The 17,735-nt window shown below is 58.0% G+C and overlaps 2 protein-coding genes across 3 annotated transcripts in view; one reads left to right on the forward strand and one right to left on the reverse strand.

Annotated features, from left to right (window-relative positions):
- MAN2B1 (mannosidase alpha class 2B member 1) overlaps nucleotides 1-5,097 on the forward strand; it is an 18,143-nt gene extending 13,046 nt beyond the window's left edge. The window contains exons 18-24 of the mRNA XM_067560495.1: nucleotides 77-178; nucleotides 654-741; nucleotides 1,377-1,457; nucleotides 1,654-1,890; nucleotides 3,203-3,352; nucleotides 3,908-4,010; nucleotides 4,270-5,097. Of these exons, the coding sequence (XP_067416596.1) occupies nucleotides 77-178; nucleotides 654-741; nucleotides 1,377-1,457; nucleotides 1,654-1,890; nucleotides 3,203-3,352; nucleotides 3,908-4,010; nucleotides 4,270-4,388 (880 nt within the window). The 3' untranslated portion in view covers nucleotides 4,389-5,097. The remainder of the gene's footprint in view (nucleotides 1-76; nucleotides 179-653; nucleotides 742-1,376; nucleotides 1,458-1,653; nucleotides 1,891-3,202; nucleotides 3,353-3,907; nucleotides 4,011-4,269) is intronic.
- Nucleotides 3,733-15,164, reverse strand: TRMT1 (tRNA methyltransferase 1). Of its 2 annotated transcripts, none has more exons than XM_067560496.1 (17): nucleotides 15,106-15,164; nucleotides 13,278-13,673; nucleotides 12,745-12,800; nucleotides 11,947-12,080; nucleotides 11,133-11,320; nucleotides 10,480-10,595; nucleotides 9,384-9,496; nucleotides 8,884-9,032; nucleotides 8,619-8,702; nucleotides 8,189-8,258; nucleotides 7,979-8,113; nucleotides 7,675-7,760; nucleotides 7,186-7,294; nucleotides 6,725-6,801; nucleotides 6,369-6,488; nucleotides 5,610-5,724; nucleotides 3,733-5,293 (listed from the first exon to the last, which is right to left on the reverse strand). In XM_067560496.1, the coding sequence occupies exons 2-17, from the start codon at nucleotides 13,640-13,642 to the stop codon at nucleotides 5,210-5,212; spliced, it is 2,001 nt and encodes a 666-aa protein (XP_067416597.1). In that variant the 5' UTR covers nucleotides 13,643-13,673; nucleotides 15,106-15,164; the 3' UTR covers nucleotides 3,733-5,209. The 2 variants fall into 2 exon arrangements, with proteins under 2 accessions (XP_067416597.1, XP_067416599.1); XM_067560498.1 differs by having other exon boundaries at nucleotides 13,278-13,604; nucleotides 15,106-15,160.
- Between the last annotated feature and the right edge of the window lie 2,571 nt (nucleotides 15,165-17,735).

Raw genomic sequence — 17,735 nt, forward strand, 5'->3', positions numbered from 1 at the left:
GTGTGTGTCTGGGGGGGAGGAGGGATCTGTGCACTGCCTGACCCCACGCCGGACCCTGCTGCGCTTTCTGCCGCAGTGACGGGCTGGGCAAGGAGATCATCAGCCGCTTTGAGACGCCCCTGCAGACGGACGGACGCTTCTACACGGACTCCAACGGGCGGGAGATTCTGGAGCGGAGGTAAAGGGCAGTGCGGGAGGTGGGTGAGGAGACATTGGGAGTGGGGTGATCCTTCCCGGACAAGGGGGGGTGGACTCCTGGGTTCCACTCTTGTGTCTTCCAGTGACTTGCCAAGTCCCTTCTCCCCTCGGTAAAAAGGGGAATCGTCTTAATGAACGTCCAGGCCTTAACGGTGGTTTGAAGGCCCTGGATGGAGCGCACAGCCGCTGCACCAATGGGCCCTGGCCGCCCCCTTCCCTGGTTTACTGCAGCCTCCCCCGGGGGGTGACGGATGTGGACTATGCAGCCTGATGGGAACGGGACTCCCTGCTTGTGGGTACCCCAGGACTACGGGGGGAGCTTCCCTCTGCAGCTACAGTCCGGGCTGGGAGCCCCCTCGTCCGCGAGCTGGTTGTCCTGGGCTGCATGGCCCAAATTCACAGGGTGGGGGGAGATGGTCGACACGGGGTTAACGGGGCTTTGATGTTCACGGCAGGCGTGATTATCGGGCCACCTGGAACCTGAGCCAGACGGAGCCAGTGGCTGGGAACTACTATCCTGTCAACAGTCGCATCTACATCAAGGTGACAGGATCACGGGGGGCCCCTCTGATTATGCCTGCCTTGGGGGGAAGCGGCTCCTTGCTCCTGTAGGCATCTTGCTGGGTCCGCTCCCCATCACGGCTGCGTGCGTGGGCAGAGGAGTGGGTCCTCTCCGCGGAGACGGGTGGTCCAGGTGCTAGCGGCGCTCACCAGCGACTTCAGTTCTTGGCTCTGCCGAAGACTCCCCTGTGGGAGCTTTGATGGTCTCGCTCTGTGCCTCAGTTTCCCTGCTTGATTAAAACAGGGATTGTGATACTGGCTGCCTGCCCGCCCGCCCAGGGGAGTAAAGGCACTACAGACAGCGAGGGCTTGAATCCGACAGCACTCCGTGGCAGATATGGACGAGATCCTGGGGCTGAGGCGGGCTTGCAGTGAGGGAAGTGGTCAGGAAGCTGCTGGTGGGGACAAGAGGGTGGAAGAGCAGCAGAGCCGTGGGGGGGTCAGTAGCTGGAGTGGGGGGGCATCTTCAGTCCCTCAGCACAGCTGGAGTTAAAAGCCTGCTCCTGTTGCCACCTGCTGGAGGGAACTGAGGACTTGCCGAACTCAGCACAGGAGTGAGTGATGCCGGCGGGGCCTGGCCTGCTCCCTTAGCTCTGGGCTCGCTCTCTCCCTGCTAGAACAAGAAGTTCCAGCTGACGGTGCTGACGGATCGCTCGCAGGGGGGCAGCAGCGTGGCCGACGGCTCTGTGGAGCTCATGGTGAGAGATGGGGGGGAATTCTGCCCTGGGCTCCTCCCTCCCAAACACCCGGGGGGACAGAGACAAGGTGCCCCCCCCCCCCCCCAATTTTTCTGGGCCTGTATCTGTACATCCTGCAGTACCAGGGCTGGCCCTCCCTGTCCCCCCCCAGCACAGCGAGGGCTGCTCCGCTCTGACGTCCCTTCCCTGCCCCTAGGTGCATCGGCGGCTGCTCTACGACGACAACCGCGGGGTGGGGGAGCCCCTGCTGGAGCCCGGGGTCTACCAAGACGGCCTGGTGGTGCGGGGCCGGCACCTCGTCTTCCTGGACACGGTGGAGTCCTCGGCTGATCGGCACCGCCCACAGGCCCAGCAGGAGTTCATGGCGCCCCAGCTGGTCCTGGCGCCCGGAGGGGGCCCTCCCTTCCACCGGGGGCAGCGCAGCCTCAAGCAGGTGTCAGGGCAGGGCTGTGGGCTTTAGGGAGGGAGAGTGTGAGCCACTGGGGCACTGGTTCGAATCCTACCATGGCTGCTTGTTCCCATCTGACTCACCCACTTGTGAAATGAGTTTGGAGGGTCTCAGCCTTGCTCCCCAGGGATGGAGGCTGAGCTTCCCCAGTCCCCTCAGCCCAAGGAGCCCTGCTCTGGAGGAAGCCAGGAGGGGAAATCCTGGTCTGTCTGATCCCCATCTTTCTCTCCCCCCAACCCAGCCCAGTGTGCGGCGGGCGGAAGGGGGATAAGATGTCTCTTTGCTCACTAGGTTAAATTGAGGCTGTAAAACTTCTGGGGCGGGGGGGGAGCCTGTTGGCAGAAGCTTTGCTGGTGGGGAAGGTCCAGTTTTTCCCCTGGGGAGGGGAGGATTCACCATTCCCTGCCAGCATTGTGAGGGTTAAAAATTCAGCTACATTTTTAACTAGACCCAGATTTTAAACTCGTCTCTGCCCCACCTAAGCTGCCAGTAACCAGTGCTGGCTGAGCAATGGGCTGTCTGAAAACAGCTCTTCTTAAATCTCCCCCCGAGAGAGTTCCCCCCCCCCCCACACACACACACCCTCCTCCTGAGCTCCCCGCCAGAGCCCCGTTTGCCATCTGTGGTGGCTGGAAGGGACTGTGCAGTGTTGTCTAGTGGGTAGAGCACTGAAAGGCCTGGCTTCTAGTCCCGGCTCTGCTGCAGGCCTGCACAGTGACCGCAGGCAAGTCCCTGACCCCCCCCCCTTCCCCTCGGTGCCTCAGTTTCCCCCAGCTGGAAAACGAGGCTAATGATCCTGCCCTGTGTAAAGCAGGTGGCGCTCCTCTGCTGGAGAAGGCGTGAGGGGCTGGTTGAGTCGGGCGCTGTGATCACTGCGGGGGGTGGGGGAGATGGATGTGCTTCTGAGAAAGGGGCTACACCCCCGTGAAACCTGCAGGGGGTGACTGCAGCCAGCAGCTGGGCTGGTCAGAAATATTCTGTCCAAACTGGTTTTCACACCACGGGAGGAGTTGTGACAGGGCAGCGGCTCTCTGCTGCAAACAGCTCGCCCAAAACCCCCAACCTGAACAGCGGGACTCGGTCTGGGCCCCCTTTTCCCTCACACCTGCAGCCTGGGAGACGCAGCCCAGCCCCGGGAGAAGGGGGGGGTGGCTTGTGTCCATGCTGAAATGCCCATAAGGCTGGGGGGGGGTCCTGACCTCCCTGGGGACTTTTCTGCAGCCCATGGGCCAAAACTTTCACTTTTGCTGCAACGTTTTCCCCCCCCGGTGACGCCACATCTCCCCTTCCTGCCCAGTTCTCCGCTTTGACGCAAGAGCTGCCCCCCAGCCTCCATCTCCTGACGCTGGCCCAATGGGAACCCGCCTCTGTCCTCATCCGCCTGGAGCACCAGTTTGAGAGAGGGGAAAGCGCCAATGCCTCTCAGCCCTTCTCTGTCGACCTGCTGGTAGGTAGCCGACAGCCTGCAGCACAGGGAGCGGCCATGCGCATTGCCTGGAGCAGCAGGGGGCTAAGATGCAGCCACCTCTGGGGTGGATTTTGGCAATGCAACCGCAGGCAAGGGATCTGTGCCTAAAACACCTGCCCTGCCCCACACCAGAGAGGGCTGCACCTCAGCACCCCGTGAGGTGACTGCTGAGCAGGCCGGGGGGAGGGGAGAAGCAGTGGGGCTAGCGCTCCAGCTAGAGTGGATTTGAGGTGGGGGTGTAGGGCATGGCAGCTGTTTTATGGAGAGGTTCTTCCCCTAGGCTTGTGATGCTAACCCGCCCCGCCCCGCCCCAGAAGGGGTGCAGCTGTCTCCACAGGGCTCCCTTTCCTGGCACTGAAATGCAGCCAGCTCTGGGGTGGAGCATGAGGCTGAGGAGAGGCAGCAGTATCCACACAAGACTCTGGGGGAGTCCCCTCTGTCTGGGGTCAGGAGGGGTGGGGAGGGGAAGCTGCTGCCTGCTCACCTGAGCTGCTGACCATGTCGCCTCTTCTCTCCTCCCCACCCCCACCCCAGCACCTGTTCTCCTCCTTCACCATCACTGCCCTGCAGGAGATGAACCTGGTCGCCAACCAGAGGCGAGATGCCATGAGCCGGCTCAGCTGGAGACCGGCCACAGGTATGTCCCCACCCCCCCCGCAGGAGACACGGGCAGCCCAGGGGCACAAGCAGCCCAGGGGCACAAGAGCATCCGCCAGCCCCTCCTTCCTTCCCGGGGTGACGGGGGGAGTCTCGCCTATGGCCAGATCCCCACAGCTGTGGGGTGTGCGGGGGTCTCAGTTGCAGGGTGGCAACCGCCCTGTGGTGGACAAGCTGCCAGCCTCTAGGCCCAGGGTGCCCCAGCCCCTCGGCTACTAACCCTTGGCTCCCTCTCCCAGGTGCAGCGAGGCGCCAGCTGTCCCCTCCCCTTAACCCGCTGAGAGTCACGCTGGAGCCCATGGAGATCCGGACCTTCCTGGCTACCGTCGGTTACAGCAGGGGCCAGGCTGAGCTGTAGGGGGAGCCCCCCACCTCCTCCGTCCCAGGATCGAGCCAGCTGGAGCCCTCAACTCCTGCTGCCCTGCCCACCACACTGAGAACGAGGGAGCTTGGCCAGGGCAGGCCTTCCCTTCCCTGGGTCATGCGGAGAGGCTGGGGAGAGGTTTTGCTGTGAACCCCCCCCCCCGGGTTGGAGCAGCAGCCCCTGGCTGGGCTGAGCTGCAGCTAAACGTGCACCTGTCCGGCACTGCTTTACTGCAGTGGTAGAGTCCATCCCCCCCATGAACTCCAGCCTCTTGATTTCTACCCAGCTGCCCCTTCGGTGGGGGCCAGCCCAAAAGGGCCCAGCCAGGCCAGGGATCGGGTCACTGCTGTGTCTAAGTGCAATTGTTAATAAACAAAGACCTTGGGTCTAGGGGCTTGGAAGTGAATCTGCCTCTTTGGGGAGGGGGGGGAGCAGAGAAGAGATCACACAGCAGGGTCATGGCAGAGCTGAGAGGAGAACCCAGGCGTCCTGTTACCCACTCCCTCTACCTGATCAATTGCCTGTGGGGAAACTGAGGCAGAGCAGCTCCATCATCCTGCCTGAGTCAGGCCAGCAGGGCTGTAGCTGAGGGTCCTGCTGAGGTGCTCCAGCACAGCCCCATGCTGCAGCTGACCCCCCTAACACCCCTCCACCAGAAGCATCCTCCATGACTCGGGGCTTGTGCATAAAAAGGAGAGGCCGTTGCTTTAATGGCTGGGGGGAGGGACAGGAGACAGTCTTAAAACAAAAAGTTTGCACCTTCGCCGAACTAAAAAAATAAAGCCGCCCAGCCTGGGTTGCTGCCCCGCGTTGGGTCACGGTGGGGGGCAGGCGGGCATCCCGGCCTCTGGGGCCACGTCGTGGGAGTAACAGCACTTCTCCCCCAGCGCACAGCTCCCCTGGCAGGGAGGGAGAGAGAGAAGCAAGTCAGTGTTAGAGCAGCTGCGAATAGCAGGCTCCAGCCCCTGGGGAGACTGAGCCTCACCCCTCCTTTTAGCAAGAGAAGCTCAGGGCTCTAACCACTAGGCCCTGCCCCCACTGCAGCTCCAGCTGGCAGCCCAACCTTGCAGCAGGGGGAGTCCAGGCTAGCAAAGGCAGAGGGGCTCCTTCCCACCCTGAGAGCAGCTGATGGGGCAGCCACAGGGTGGTCTTGGCTGGGCCAATCTGACTATCACAGGTCATCTGCAGGCCCCCTCCCCCTCCCATGGGACTCACCTCCTTGAACCTCTTGCAGGGGATGTTTTTCAGGTGGCCCCCGTCCTCCCCTCGCTCCTTCCGTTTGTTCTGATGCAGCTTCCTCTTGTCCTGCAGGGAGGTGGAAATGCCACCCCTGGGAAGGCAGGAGGCAGCTGGGTGAGGATTGATCAGCCCAGCCCCTGGCAGGCAGCAGCTTTTGAGTCCCAGGGGTCGTTTCAGCCCCGTGAGTGTCATTTCTGCAGCTACAGCCTCCAAACACGCCAGATCCAGGCGTACGTGGCGGCAGCTGCCTCTGGGGTGGAGTGTGGTAGCTGTATAACATGCAGCATCAGTCCCCAAGGAGCATTTCCTGTATCCACCAGGGCTGGAGGCTTTGAGAGCCCAAATGGAATAGGGCCGCCAGCCAGGCAGGGTAGTAGCCACACAGGGATGGGACCTTGCTTTGATACTGGCCTGGAGTCAGATTCAAGGTGGAACAGCAACCCCACCATTAATGTCTCCCCGTTAGGCCCCATGCATCCTGTGAGCCGCCACAGCTGGTGCCTGCCAGTCCAAGATGCACTTTGCATACGCGTTAGGTCTCCAACCAGCCCCAGGGTGGTCGATGGGGCAGTCCTAGCCCCACATTACAGCCGAGGAAACTGAGGCACAGAGACAGGCAGTAACTGGCCCACTCAAGCCAGCAATAGAACCCAGGAACCCTGCATCTGAGCGCCCCCCCCCCCCATCTTAACCACCTCCACGCTCAGTCTGGGCCCAGGCCCCCGCTGCCCTTACCCGGCCCGAGCTCTGGCTTTGGGGCCCCAGTAGGCTTCAGGATTCTCCTGGAATCGTTTCAGGCCCTGCTTCCGGGATCTGGGGTTGGCGTCCTCGCGGATGGCGAAGCAGGCCTGGAGCCTGGTGCCGAGGGAGAGAGGCGGCTCAGTGCTGTGCAGGGGGCGGTTCCCGAGGAGAGACAGTGTGTGTCTAGCGCCCCCCGTAGAGCAGATCAGCTCACCGAGCCTGGTACCAAAGTGTCCACTACAGGGCCCGTGTTCTCCCCCCTTGGCCATGCTGCATTCATAGCCCCAGCCCCCACCCCCAGCAGCAAAGAGGGCCAGGGCCCCAGCTGGATTTCCCCCCCCCGGCCATACGTGGGCTCCACGGAGAGGATGTGGAAGGCTGGGCTAGTGTCCGTCAGTCGCTCTCTCTTCACAGGGTGGATTCTCTCCTGGGGGGGGGGGAAGAGAGAGATCGCATCATTTTTTCCTTGACTCATGCTGCGCCCCCAACATCCCTGCCCTGGGCTCCCTCCACCCACAGCGCAGCCGGTGCCCCTCAATCCCGAGCCGTAGCCCCTGCAGCCCCAGTCCTGGCCCCCCCACACCCCTTCCCAGCCCTGGTGCTGCCCTCCAATCTTGATCTGCAAACCATCTCGATGGAGGGAGCCCAGCCCCCTCTCAGCACTAGAGACATCCCCCAGGGAAAGAGATGGACCCCCCCCCACTCCTCCGTGCTACCTTCATGGGGCCTGGCCCGCACCCCCAGTTGCTTCAGGCGTTCCTGTGACCCACTGGATGGGGGAGGAGGAAGACTGAGGCCCCCCCCCGCTCACCCAGCATCTCATGATGTCCCAGAGGACGGAGGGCGGTGCGTCTGTCTTGATGGCGTTCTTGCAGGCATGGGAGAGAGACACGCGGTGGCCGGCGTGGAGGAGGGCGGATCTGGAACCGGAGGGCAGCGGGGCTCAGTCAGCCCTGGGTTCCCCCATGTGCCGGCAGCTCAGCTGGGGGCACCCTCCCACTCAGGGCCCTGCCAGCACCCCCTGCTGATGAGTGAGGGGCACTGTCCCCCGGCAGTCAGTGCTCTGCTGCAGGGGGTGCTGCCCGCCCCAGCCTGAGAGGCAGCGTGTCCCAGGGAGAGGCCGGCCTGGCCAGCAGGACTCCTGGGTTCTTTTCCCAGCTCCGGGCCTTGCTTCCCCACCCACCCCAGGAGCGTTTGGACCAGAAGCTTTTCGGGGCAGGGGCCGCCCCTGGGTCTGCCCCATGCCCAGCGCCCCTGAGCCGAATGGGAGCTGCTGCCTGGCCCCGAACTCCCCGCGTACCTGAACTGCAGCAGGGACGGCGTGTTGCAGTGGATGGTGCTGCTGAGGCTGTCCAGGGTGTAGTACAGCGGGACATCGCTCAGCTCCTGCCCGGAGGAGAGCAGGTAAGAGGGGCCCCGCCCCCAAAGCCCCACATGGCCCTGCCCCCAGGGCCCAGACCCCGCCCCAACCTAACTGGCCCCACCCCCCAACTCAGACCCAAAAGACAATCCATTTCCCCAGCAGGGCCCTTCTGCTTCTGCAGTGGTCTCCCCCCCTCCCCACACACACCCACCCACCCAGTGCCACCAGATCGGCCCCTCACCTCGGTCACCATGCTGAGCACCCCCTGGATCCGATCCTGGGTCCCAAACCGCCCCGGGTTGCTCCCCAAGGCCAACAGGACCCTCTGGACAAAAGCCAGGTGGTGGAGGGGCTCCGCCCACATGGGGCCACCCAGCTGGGGGAGAGAACAGAGCAGGTCAGGGCAGCACCCGGCCGTAGGGGAGTGGGGGGGACTGGGAGGGGGGCTCACCTGGTGCCGCTGGTGGCAGTACTCACAGGAGGGGCCCACCGGGGGGCCAGAGGCAGCCGAGTATTTAAAACTGAAATCAATCGGAGCAGGCACACCGATGATTAGAACTAATGGGGCAGAGCCCCTCCCCCCGCCACACCCCCCCAACTCCCCATCCAACCCCTTCCCCAGCCTGGGATCTCCCAGGCCAGGCCCCCCTCCAGCTGGGGACCCCCCTGCCCACTCCAGGGAGCAGCCTTCCCCCTCTTCACTCCCCACATCCATCCTGGCTGGCGTTGGACTCTCCCCCCAGCCAGCTGACATGCGCTCTCCAGGGAATAGGTCCCCCTCCCATTGCTCTCCCGAGCCAGCCCCCGTCCCACGGGCAGGGACAGCGGCGCTGTCGCTGGAGGGGGTGGGGGGGTGGGGTGTAAATCCAGAGCCCCCCTACTTGCTCCCGTGGCTGGTCATCTTGCCGAGTCTCTGAAGGTGATGCGTCCCGCAGCCCACGCAGTGATACACCAGGGCCTGTTTGCTGCAGAGACAGGAGAGTCAGTGACAAGGGGTCCAGGAAGGGGGGGGAGGGCAACGGGGAGGCCAGCCGGGGGGCGCTCCGGAGAGCAAGGCAGGCTAACATTCAGCTTCTTGGGCCAGTTCTGGCCGGCGCCCAGGCAGGCCCCGGCACGGACCAGCCCCGCGCGCTGTGCCCGCCTCACCTGGCAGAGGCTTTCACCGTGGCCTGGCCGGTGAAGACTCGCACGAAGACCCGGATGTAGAAGTCTACACTGACCGACAGCAGCGGCACGATGTAGCGCTGGTAGCAGTTGGCGCGCAGGTCCAGGCTGTGCAGGATGAGCCGCAGGGCCTGCCGGGGGGAGACTGGGTCTAGAACAGGCGCTGCAGAGCTGGGCTCGGGGACCGGCCCGTGAGGCTAGCTGGGGGGTAAGGTGGCGAAGTGGGGTGCGGCGTGGGGGCCAGGCTCCCCTTCCCAAACAGAGCATGATCCCCAACCCCGCTGTGACATGAGTGCCTCAGGTCTCAGCCCTGCCCTAGCTGGACCAATGTCCCCAGCATAATCAAGGCCCCAGAGTAAACGGGCCAGGGAAGAGGTTGAGCTCCCCTTCCCTCTAGGGGGCATGGCAGAAGTAGGTGGATGGGGCAGGGCATGGAGGCAGAGGCCCGCCCATCCCCCCAGGGACACCCCGCCCCCACTCACCATCTCGTGGCAGAACTTGCCCTTGAGAGACATGGCTCCATACTTGCTGTAACATGTCTCGCCGCTGTTCCCGGCCATCACCGCCATGTCGGTGCAGGTGACGCAGAGCAGCCCTGCAAGGGGGACGCCCCCCCAGGGCGGGGGAACGGGGTGCGCGGTCAGTGGGTGATTCTCCCCCACCCCTGGGAAAGCTGGGGATAGAACCCAGCCGCCCTGCTCTAACCCCCCAGACCCTAGGTCCAAGGCATTGTTGGGGCCCAGGGCAATTGGAGTGGCTAGACCGCTCTTTTGGGGCCTAGCACAGTTTAAGTTGCTTCCTTGACAGTTCTGGCCTCAGCAGCCTGACACCCTCCGGCTGGCAGAGACAGACAGGAACAGTGAGGAACCCTGCAGATGTCTCCGCTTCAGCATACCATGGCCCTTCATAAGACGAAACATCACGTGTGCGCTTGCAGCTGCACACAGATAAGGGTGATGGGAACAAGAAGTTATCCTTGAGTGTCTGGGGGGACAGTTTTTCCCTGCCAAAGGGCATTTTTGTTTACCGCCCCTCCTATCACCAGATGTTGTTTTGACGCCGCCGGTTACTCTGGTGAGAGCAGAACGCAGTTAAGGGGGTGATAGAATATATAATAATTAATAGCTCGCTAACGAGGTGAAAGTTGTGCGTAGAGAGGCATAAAAATCACTCAGACGAAGGGGTGTGTGCCATCAACACCCGCCTCCGCGGGAGGTGCTGCCGGTGGGACCAGAGGATCCGCGGAGTCCCTGGCCCCTGAAGGAAGCCGTTCCCGTATGCAGTCTTCTGCGGGACGGCTTAGCTCGCCAGGTTTAGTGAGTAGGAGATACTGTAGCTGATTTTAGGCTTTGTATCTAACTAGTATATCTATAGAAAACCTTGCACATTAAACCTTGAGCTGCCAATCGGGCGTGGCGTGTCTGACTGGTACCCACGCTGAGCACTATGCGGCCTTTATCCACAGGGATCAGCGGAAGCTTGCAACAGGGGCAAGTCACTGCTGCGAGGAAGTTCGCCACGTTCCCCGCCCCCAGCAGCCTGGGTGAAGCCACAATGGGGGGCCCGCCCCTCACTCACCGCCTTCGCTCACTGCCTGCACGGCAGCGTCCAGGAAGGTGGCAGGGCTGCCGTACGGGTCCAAGTCGATGATGTCGAACGGGTTCTTCTCCGCCTTCTGCTGATACATCAGCATCCTGTGGGCAGGACGGGGACAGGCACTGGGCAGGGAGCACGAGGGTCCTGAGTGCAGAGTCAGGGAGGCCTGCGGGGCCCATTAGCAGGAGACCCGAGGTCTCTATCTGCCAAGCAGGACTGGCCCAGCCTCCCACTCATACAGCCCCTGCCCTGGAGACACCCCTATAGGGCACAGACGGGGCTCAGGCTTCCCAGCGTATTTATTAGGTATATTATGGTAGCATCTAAGTGCTCCAGTCATGGTGCAAGGTGCTGTACAAAGACAATCTTGCCCCAACCAGCTTCCGATCCACCTCCCTGCCAACAGGAGGGGATAGTTAACAGTGATCGTGGCTGTTGGGCACTTGTCCTGGGGACCAGTCCCAACCACCCTCCCCCCTCCGGCCCCCAAAATCCTCCAGGCACAAGGCCTTTCACCCTCTTGTTTCTGAGCCAGCTGGCTTGGGAAGCTCAGGCCAACCCAGTGAGTGGCTGAGAACAGCCCGCTCGGTGCACACAACGCCAGAATGGGCCGCCCCCTGACCCCCCAGCTTTACCTGGCATCAGCCAAGTTTGGCGTCACCAGGTGCCCGACTCCATTGAACTGGATGTTCCTCGCCATGAGCTCAACGGCTTTGGAGGAGAAATCGTTGGCCACCACGGCCCGGAGGCCTGGCACCTCCTTGGCAAAGCGGATGGAGCGAAGCCCCGAGGCGGCCAAGCCCTCCAAGATCCGCACCCCATCCTGCGGGGGGAAGAGACACATCTCAGCCAAAGCCCAGCCGCCCCTGGGACAGTGATCAGCGAGGAATCGAACCTGGGACCTCCAGAGCGAAGAGCCCCAGGTCTGTTTGCCACGGCTGACGTGGGCTCATCCACTCCTGCACGTCACGTGTTGGAGCATTGGAGACTCCCACCCGGCTGCCAGGCGCCCAGCTCTGGATTAGGAAGCTGCTCCAGCCCCCTGAAGGCCCAACTCCAATCCACGGGGAAGGTGAGCGACACCCTGCATGGTCACCGAGCTGGAGTGGCCAGTGCAGATCTGCCCTGAGTTTGCCAGCTGCAAGAAAGAGCTTGCAGTGCAGTGGATGAAGGAGGGAGGGGAACTGGTCCCCTTCCCCAGAATTGGAGGGGGAGGTCGAAGGAGAATCTCCCCTCTCCACACCCTGCATCTGACCCAGAGGAGTAAGAGGGCCATAGCTGGGCTGAAGCGATTTAGGGGAACCTGCCTACCCTACCCAAAAAGAGATGGGCTTGTCTCTTTAGCCAGTGAATTCCTGGAGGCCGGGACTCGCTCTCACTCTGAGCAGTGCCTGGCATAACGGGGGGCCCCTGGCGCTACGGGAAAGCCAATGCTAGCTTTGTACGCACCTCACACACTTCTCCCACCACCGGTGCCGGCTGTGCCCCTGCCCCGTCAGATGCTGGTTCCGGCCCAGCCTCCTTCTCCCCTTCGGAAAGATCCACGACCACCTTCTCAACCTTCTCCTCTCCTGGGACGGCAACTGCGACGAGCGGTGGGGACCGAGGTGAGGGTAAGCGTCACCCCTGCCCACCCCAGCACCGCAACAGATCCGGGCTTTAAGGGGACTGGGCAACGCCTCTGGATTCACACCTCAGAGGGCCTGGCCCTAGACTGCTCTGGGGTGCAAAGAGAGCTTAAAGTGTGTGTGTGGGGTGGGTGCCCCTCTGCGCAGGTGGCCCTCGGGCTGAGACGCTAACATGAAAACGCTGCACCATCCCTCTGGCCACACCCCTGAGCTGCCCCCAGGCTACAGTTCCCTATACTCTGGCAATTCCCTGTGTCTCAGGGGCCATAGGGAGAACTAGCTTCCCCTGGGGGCTAAGCAGGCCCCTGTGAAGGCCAAACTATGGAGAGCACAGAAGCAGCTTAAATTCCCACCCGCAAGCACCGCAGAAAGGGAGGAACTGAGAATCAGAGCTGAGCTGCTGGCGTTCCCGTGTCCTGAGGCACTAGGCTCGAGGCAGGCGTCTCAGGCTGGGACAGAGGGTCACAGGGGCGCCGTCTGGCTTGAAAGCTAGAGTGCCAATGATGGTTGTGCTAATTTAACCAGCCTGTTCATTGCATTGGGGCTTTGTGGGGGGAGGGAGGGGTGATGTGGGGGGGATTTTCCTTGAAAGATTGAGAGTTATTTCTTTTCAACTTACTCTGAATCCCCTTTGCCGAAAGCTGAAGGCGAATGAACTCTGTGATCACAGCACACCTGAAGCAGGTCGGAGAGAGGGAGAGACACATACAGGCCTTAGTGCATGTTATGGCTCAGCTCTAGGCCACATCCCCCGGCAGACTCACGCTCTACACAGTTTTTCCAAGCAATTCTGTCTGTCGTCTTAGCTGTGATTTTTCAACAGTGACTGGATTTTGGGGGCCCTGACTGGAGACACCTTAAGGGGGTGTTCCAATGGCAGGCGCTTGGCACTAGAGAAGGATGATCTAAACGGGAAAGGAGCAGTGGTGTTTTGGAGAGCTGGTTTCAATTCTCTGCTCTGCCACAGACTGCCTGTGTGAACCTGGGCAGGTCAGTTGGCCTCTGTGCCTCAGTTTCTCCATCTGTACACTGGGATAATAGCCCTGCCCAGCCTTCCAGGCGGGTTTCGAGGTGCTCAGATATTTGGCCCCCAACATGGCAGTAAGTACCTAAAATAGACAGCTCCAAGGCCCATCTCTTGGTTGTACTTACGTCAGGTCTCGGTTAAATTCCTGCACAGGGTTGTAGAACACTTCATTGGCATTGGGGAAGATGATTTTTGCTTTCCCCTCTGTGATCACGGTCTCCTCAGTTTTTACGTGGCCAATGCAGCTCCCAGTGTCCACGGCTAGGTCAGATGTAGGCGGCTGCTCCTCACATGGCTTTGGATAGGAGCCATTGGCTTCCTGTGAGCGTTCCCCCTCCATGTCCTTGGAAGTACAAAGTTTTCTGGCTGGCAGATCTACGGATGGCAGGAACCCTCGGGCCCTTCCAGCCAGCTGATTTGTTACAGTCCCACCTGGCAGCAGGATGCAGTGTCTAATAAACCAATCCAGCAGAGTGAATTTAGCCTTCATCACAACATCTTATCTCACAGCCGTCTCCAGACTACAAGAGAGAAATAATCCCAGAAGGATCACCAAACTATGCTCTTACTACTGTTTGTATTGTGGTAGTGCAGTAGGCACTGCACATTTATTAGGTTTATTACAATAGCACCTAAGAGCTCCAGTCACAAACCCACTGCGCTACACATTGTTCAGACAGTCACTGCCCAAAGCACTTGCCAGCTGAATAGAAGAGAGGCAACAGCAACCCAGAAGCAAAAGGAAACCTTAGCAGTCAGCAGGATCGCCAGCGATCTCGCTACACCAGCCATCGCCGCGTTTTTTGTAGCCATCCTGGCAACGGCGAATTAAGGTGGGATCTGAATGAGCACAACGAAGTGGCTTTGCAGAGGAGCATGCAAGCACTGCTTCTGTGAGTCATCGCTACGGGAGCCGAGCCCTGCACAATCTTTAACCTTCTCCTCTCCACAACCACATTTCCATACCGCACAGAGGTGTTATCTGCATTTTGTGGCAAAACTGATGTAGTTGAATTGCCGCAACAACCTGGCGTGGATGAGCCCTACTCCATAAGATATCAGCAGAGCTTGTTTTGGTAAGTTTACCAACACACCTTTATACCACTAGAACCACATCCACAATAAGGCGCGGCAGTGATTTAACTACACACATAGAAAAAAACAAATCAGGGCAAAACCTGTGTATAGACACCCTTAGATCATGAGCGCTGTGTGAGGAGTCATCTTTTTGTTGTGTGTCCATGCAGCACTTCACACAACCGGGCCCTGCCCCGTGGTTTGGACTCTTCGGTGTTATTGCAATACAACAGCATGGTCTGCCACAAGCATCCCATGGAAAAAAAACAACATGATGGGCTTTAAAAATCACCTCTCTTTAAAATGGAATGTGGGGATCTTTTAATTTGATTGATTTGTTTGGTGCCACTGGGGTTCACATCTTCAAGCTTCGTATCACGCTTGTCACCTGTCTTACTTTTACCTCCGTGACAGCACTCCTAATAAAGGCTAGACAATTCTTTTTTTTCTTAAACAAAAACTTGAGAGTCTCATGTATTCACATGACCCCACGAGCCAAGGTTTTTTGGGGGGGGGCTGACAAAACGAGCCCACCCAAGTTGCATGAGACTTGCAATGAAACCGCAAGAGCTGACAACACTGATCATTCGACATCCTCCCCCACACACTCCGCCACCCTGACGTTTTCTGGGAGCCAGTTCAAACTGCGTGAAGGACCAGGGGCGCCTCCACCCCCCCCCCCATGAAAGTGGGGGAGGAATGGGAGGGTGAGTCGGTTTAAGGGGCTGGTGCCAGAGAGGGGAAAGGAAGGGGGCTACCCCCCAAATCTCCCCAGCCAGAGGATTTGAGAGCTGAAATCTGAGGTGCCCCCCCCCCCCAAACAGCTGAATTAATCCTGAGTCCCTGCTGCTCGTCCCCATCCCAGGCTCCACTCACCCATGGAGCTCAGCCTCCCCTCCTCACGTTGCAGCAGCGCTCCCTGGGCGGCGCCATATTGTATCCTGCGGGGAGCGATCATGTGACCTCCATCCGGCCAATGGGAGATGCCGCATACAGAGCGGTTAGAAGGACAAACAGCTTGGCGGCTGTGACCAAAACGCGACCGGAAAATCAATCCCATTGAGAACGGGTGGAAGGGGGAGTAGCTAGGGACTGGGTTAAAGAGAAGCCCTGCCAGGTGGGGGGCATGTCCCTCCTTTGGGGATCACTGCCAGGCTGCCCCCCCCACCCTTAATGTGGCTGCATCATGACTGCTCCTCAGCCAGCCCCGTGATAAAAATCCCCAGGGCGCAAACCAGGGCGTGGCATAAGATACCCCACAAAATGCAGCCATGTCAAGAAAGCCCCATGGGCGCAAAACATGCCACTGGCTGGAGGTGTCTGCAGACTGAGCTATGTTCCCCCCCACTCCCCGTCCTACCAAGATCTAGCAGACTCCCCGAGGTCTGCACCTATCCTGAGGGGTGGGGATCCATAGCTGGCCCTATCCTCCTCCCCCAGCAGCCTGTGAAACTTCTTAAAAGAGCAAAGGGGCTCAGTGGGTATAGATCTGTATTCCCATTGCCTCGTCCCCTACGCAGGCCTGGTGGGGGGCCGGGGACAATGTGTGTAACCCCACCCAGCTCATCTCCCACCTCATGAACCCCTCCTGGAGCGCTCAGCAGCAGCAGCCCAGGAATGGGTGGGGGGCTGCAGAAGAAGCTGATTCCTTGCCCACAGGGTTCCCGGCTGCAGGCTAGGCCTGCAGACTCCACAGCCAGACAAGGTCTATTGGCCCATCTTAGCCCTTCTCTCCATACTCAAAAATGTCTGTCTCTTCCTCCTGGCTGGCCTTGGATTACAGATTGGTGTGTGGGGCCAGAACCCCAGATATCAACACATCCCTCAAAATGCAGAGAGGCTCCACATGCTGTCTCAGCAACCCAGATCTGGACACTCTGAAACTCTGGGGCACCTCCAGCAGAGCCAGGGCCATAAAAGGGAATGTCCAGTCCCCAGATGGAAAATCCAATTCTCTCCTAAAAGACCCATACATACCCCCAACTCCTCCTGCTGTGCAGGGGTGCACCTGCAGGATCAGGGCCATAAAAATGGGGTTTAAGGGAAGGGGGGGTAAAGAATAATCTAGACTCCATCTAGAAAATCCAGAACCCCTGGCTGTCCTCAATCTACAAAAAAACTTTCTCTTTATCCACCTCCCTCCCCTCAAGATTTTAAAGGAGTAATTTCTGGAGCCAAATACGGGGAAAAATTCCCCTAATCCAACCACCCCCACTTTTTTTTCTAAGGGGGCAGTTCTGGGTCCAAAATTTGGGGTATCCCTCCTTCTAATCTGCCTCCAAAAATTATGGTTTCAGGGATTAATTCTCCCCTTACTCCATCCCCCACATATTTGTGTTTTTAGGGTCAATTCTGGATCCAAAATTGGGGAAACTTCCTCCAATCCAATCCCCAACATTTAGGTTTTGGGAGCCAATTCTAGATCCAAACTTGGGGATGACTTCCTCCTACTCCAAATTCCCCAATTAGTCTATGCATATGCACATGCTCCCAACCACATTTTTCCCCTGGGTCCATACTCAGAGGTGGGAGAGTCTCCTTCTAATCCATTCCTCCCATAACAACTGCCCCCAAACTTTTTGGTTTTTTTTTTGGCAGGGAAGCAGATGGATTTTGTTTCTGGATCCAACAAACTTCCTGAGCATGGTATCTGCCTCTCCTATATTTTTTTTAGCCTGACCCTCTTTTTATATGTGATTTATCTGCACCAAAATGTAAATATATATTTATCTGTGTTAAAAATTGTATGCAATTATAATATATTGAATATATATATATATATGTTTATAATATAATTACTTTACAAATATTAGTTTATAAAAATTATATATATAAGTTTAATGCTAGGATACTAAAGGTAATATATATAAGTTTACACAGATATATATAAAGGGAAGGAAAAAGTTTGATGCAAAGAAGTATATGTATACATTTAGTGCAGAGAAATTATATGTAAAATATGATTCTATTATTCTAATATAGCTACAGATATTATTTCTGTGTACTAAACTTTATTTATATTGCTGCAATTAAACATATATATAATTATATTTTAAATAATCACATTATGACTTTATATATAATAAGTTTAGTGCTAGGATATTAAATTTAGCATGTATATATAAATATGGAAGGAATAAATTTAGTGCAGAAAAATTATATAATAGAATCATGAGTCTATTATTTTTCTCTCTATATATACATATGTGATTTTTCTGCACTACAATTAATATATATTTTGCCATGTTAAAATGATATAATCATTATAATACAATCATATTGTGACTATAGGTTTACAAAATTATACCTAGGTACAGTGCTAGGATACGAAATGTTGTGTCCATCTATGGTTTTATAGTATGTGCAGCAAAGTTAGAATACAATACTTCTGTGATCTGATTATTCTATGTGGTTATATAATAGAACCATATGATTCCTATTATTCTTCGCTATCTATCCCCATGCAACCCATCTATCTAATCCATCTCCATAAACACCATCTATCC

Source organism: Emydura macquarii, unplaced genomic scaffold, assembly GCF_026122565.2.
Source record: "Emydura macquarii macquarii isolate MOO-44397 ecotype Brisbane River unplaced genomic scaffold, CSIRO-AGI_Emac_v2 contig_2292, whole genome shotgun sequence".
Classification (NCBI taxonomy): Eukaryota; Metazoa; Chordata; order Testudines; family Chelidae; genus Emydura; species Emydura macquarii.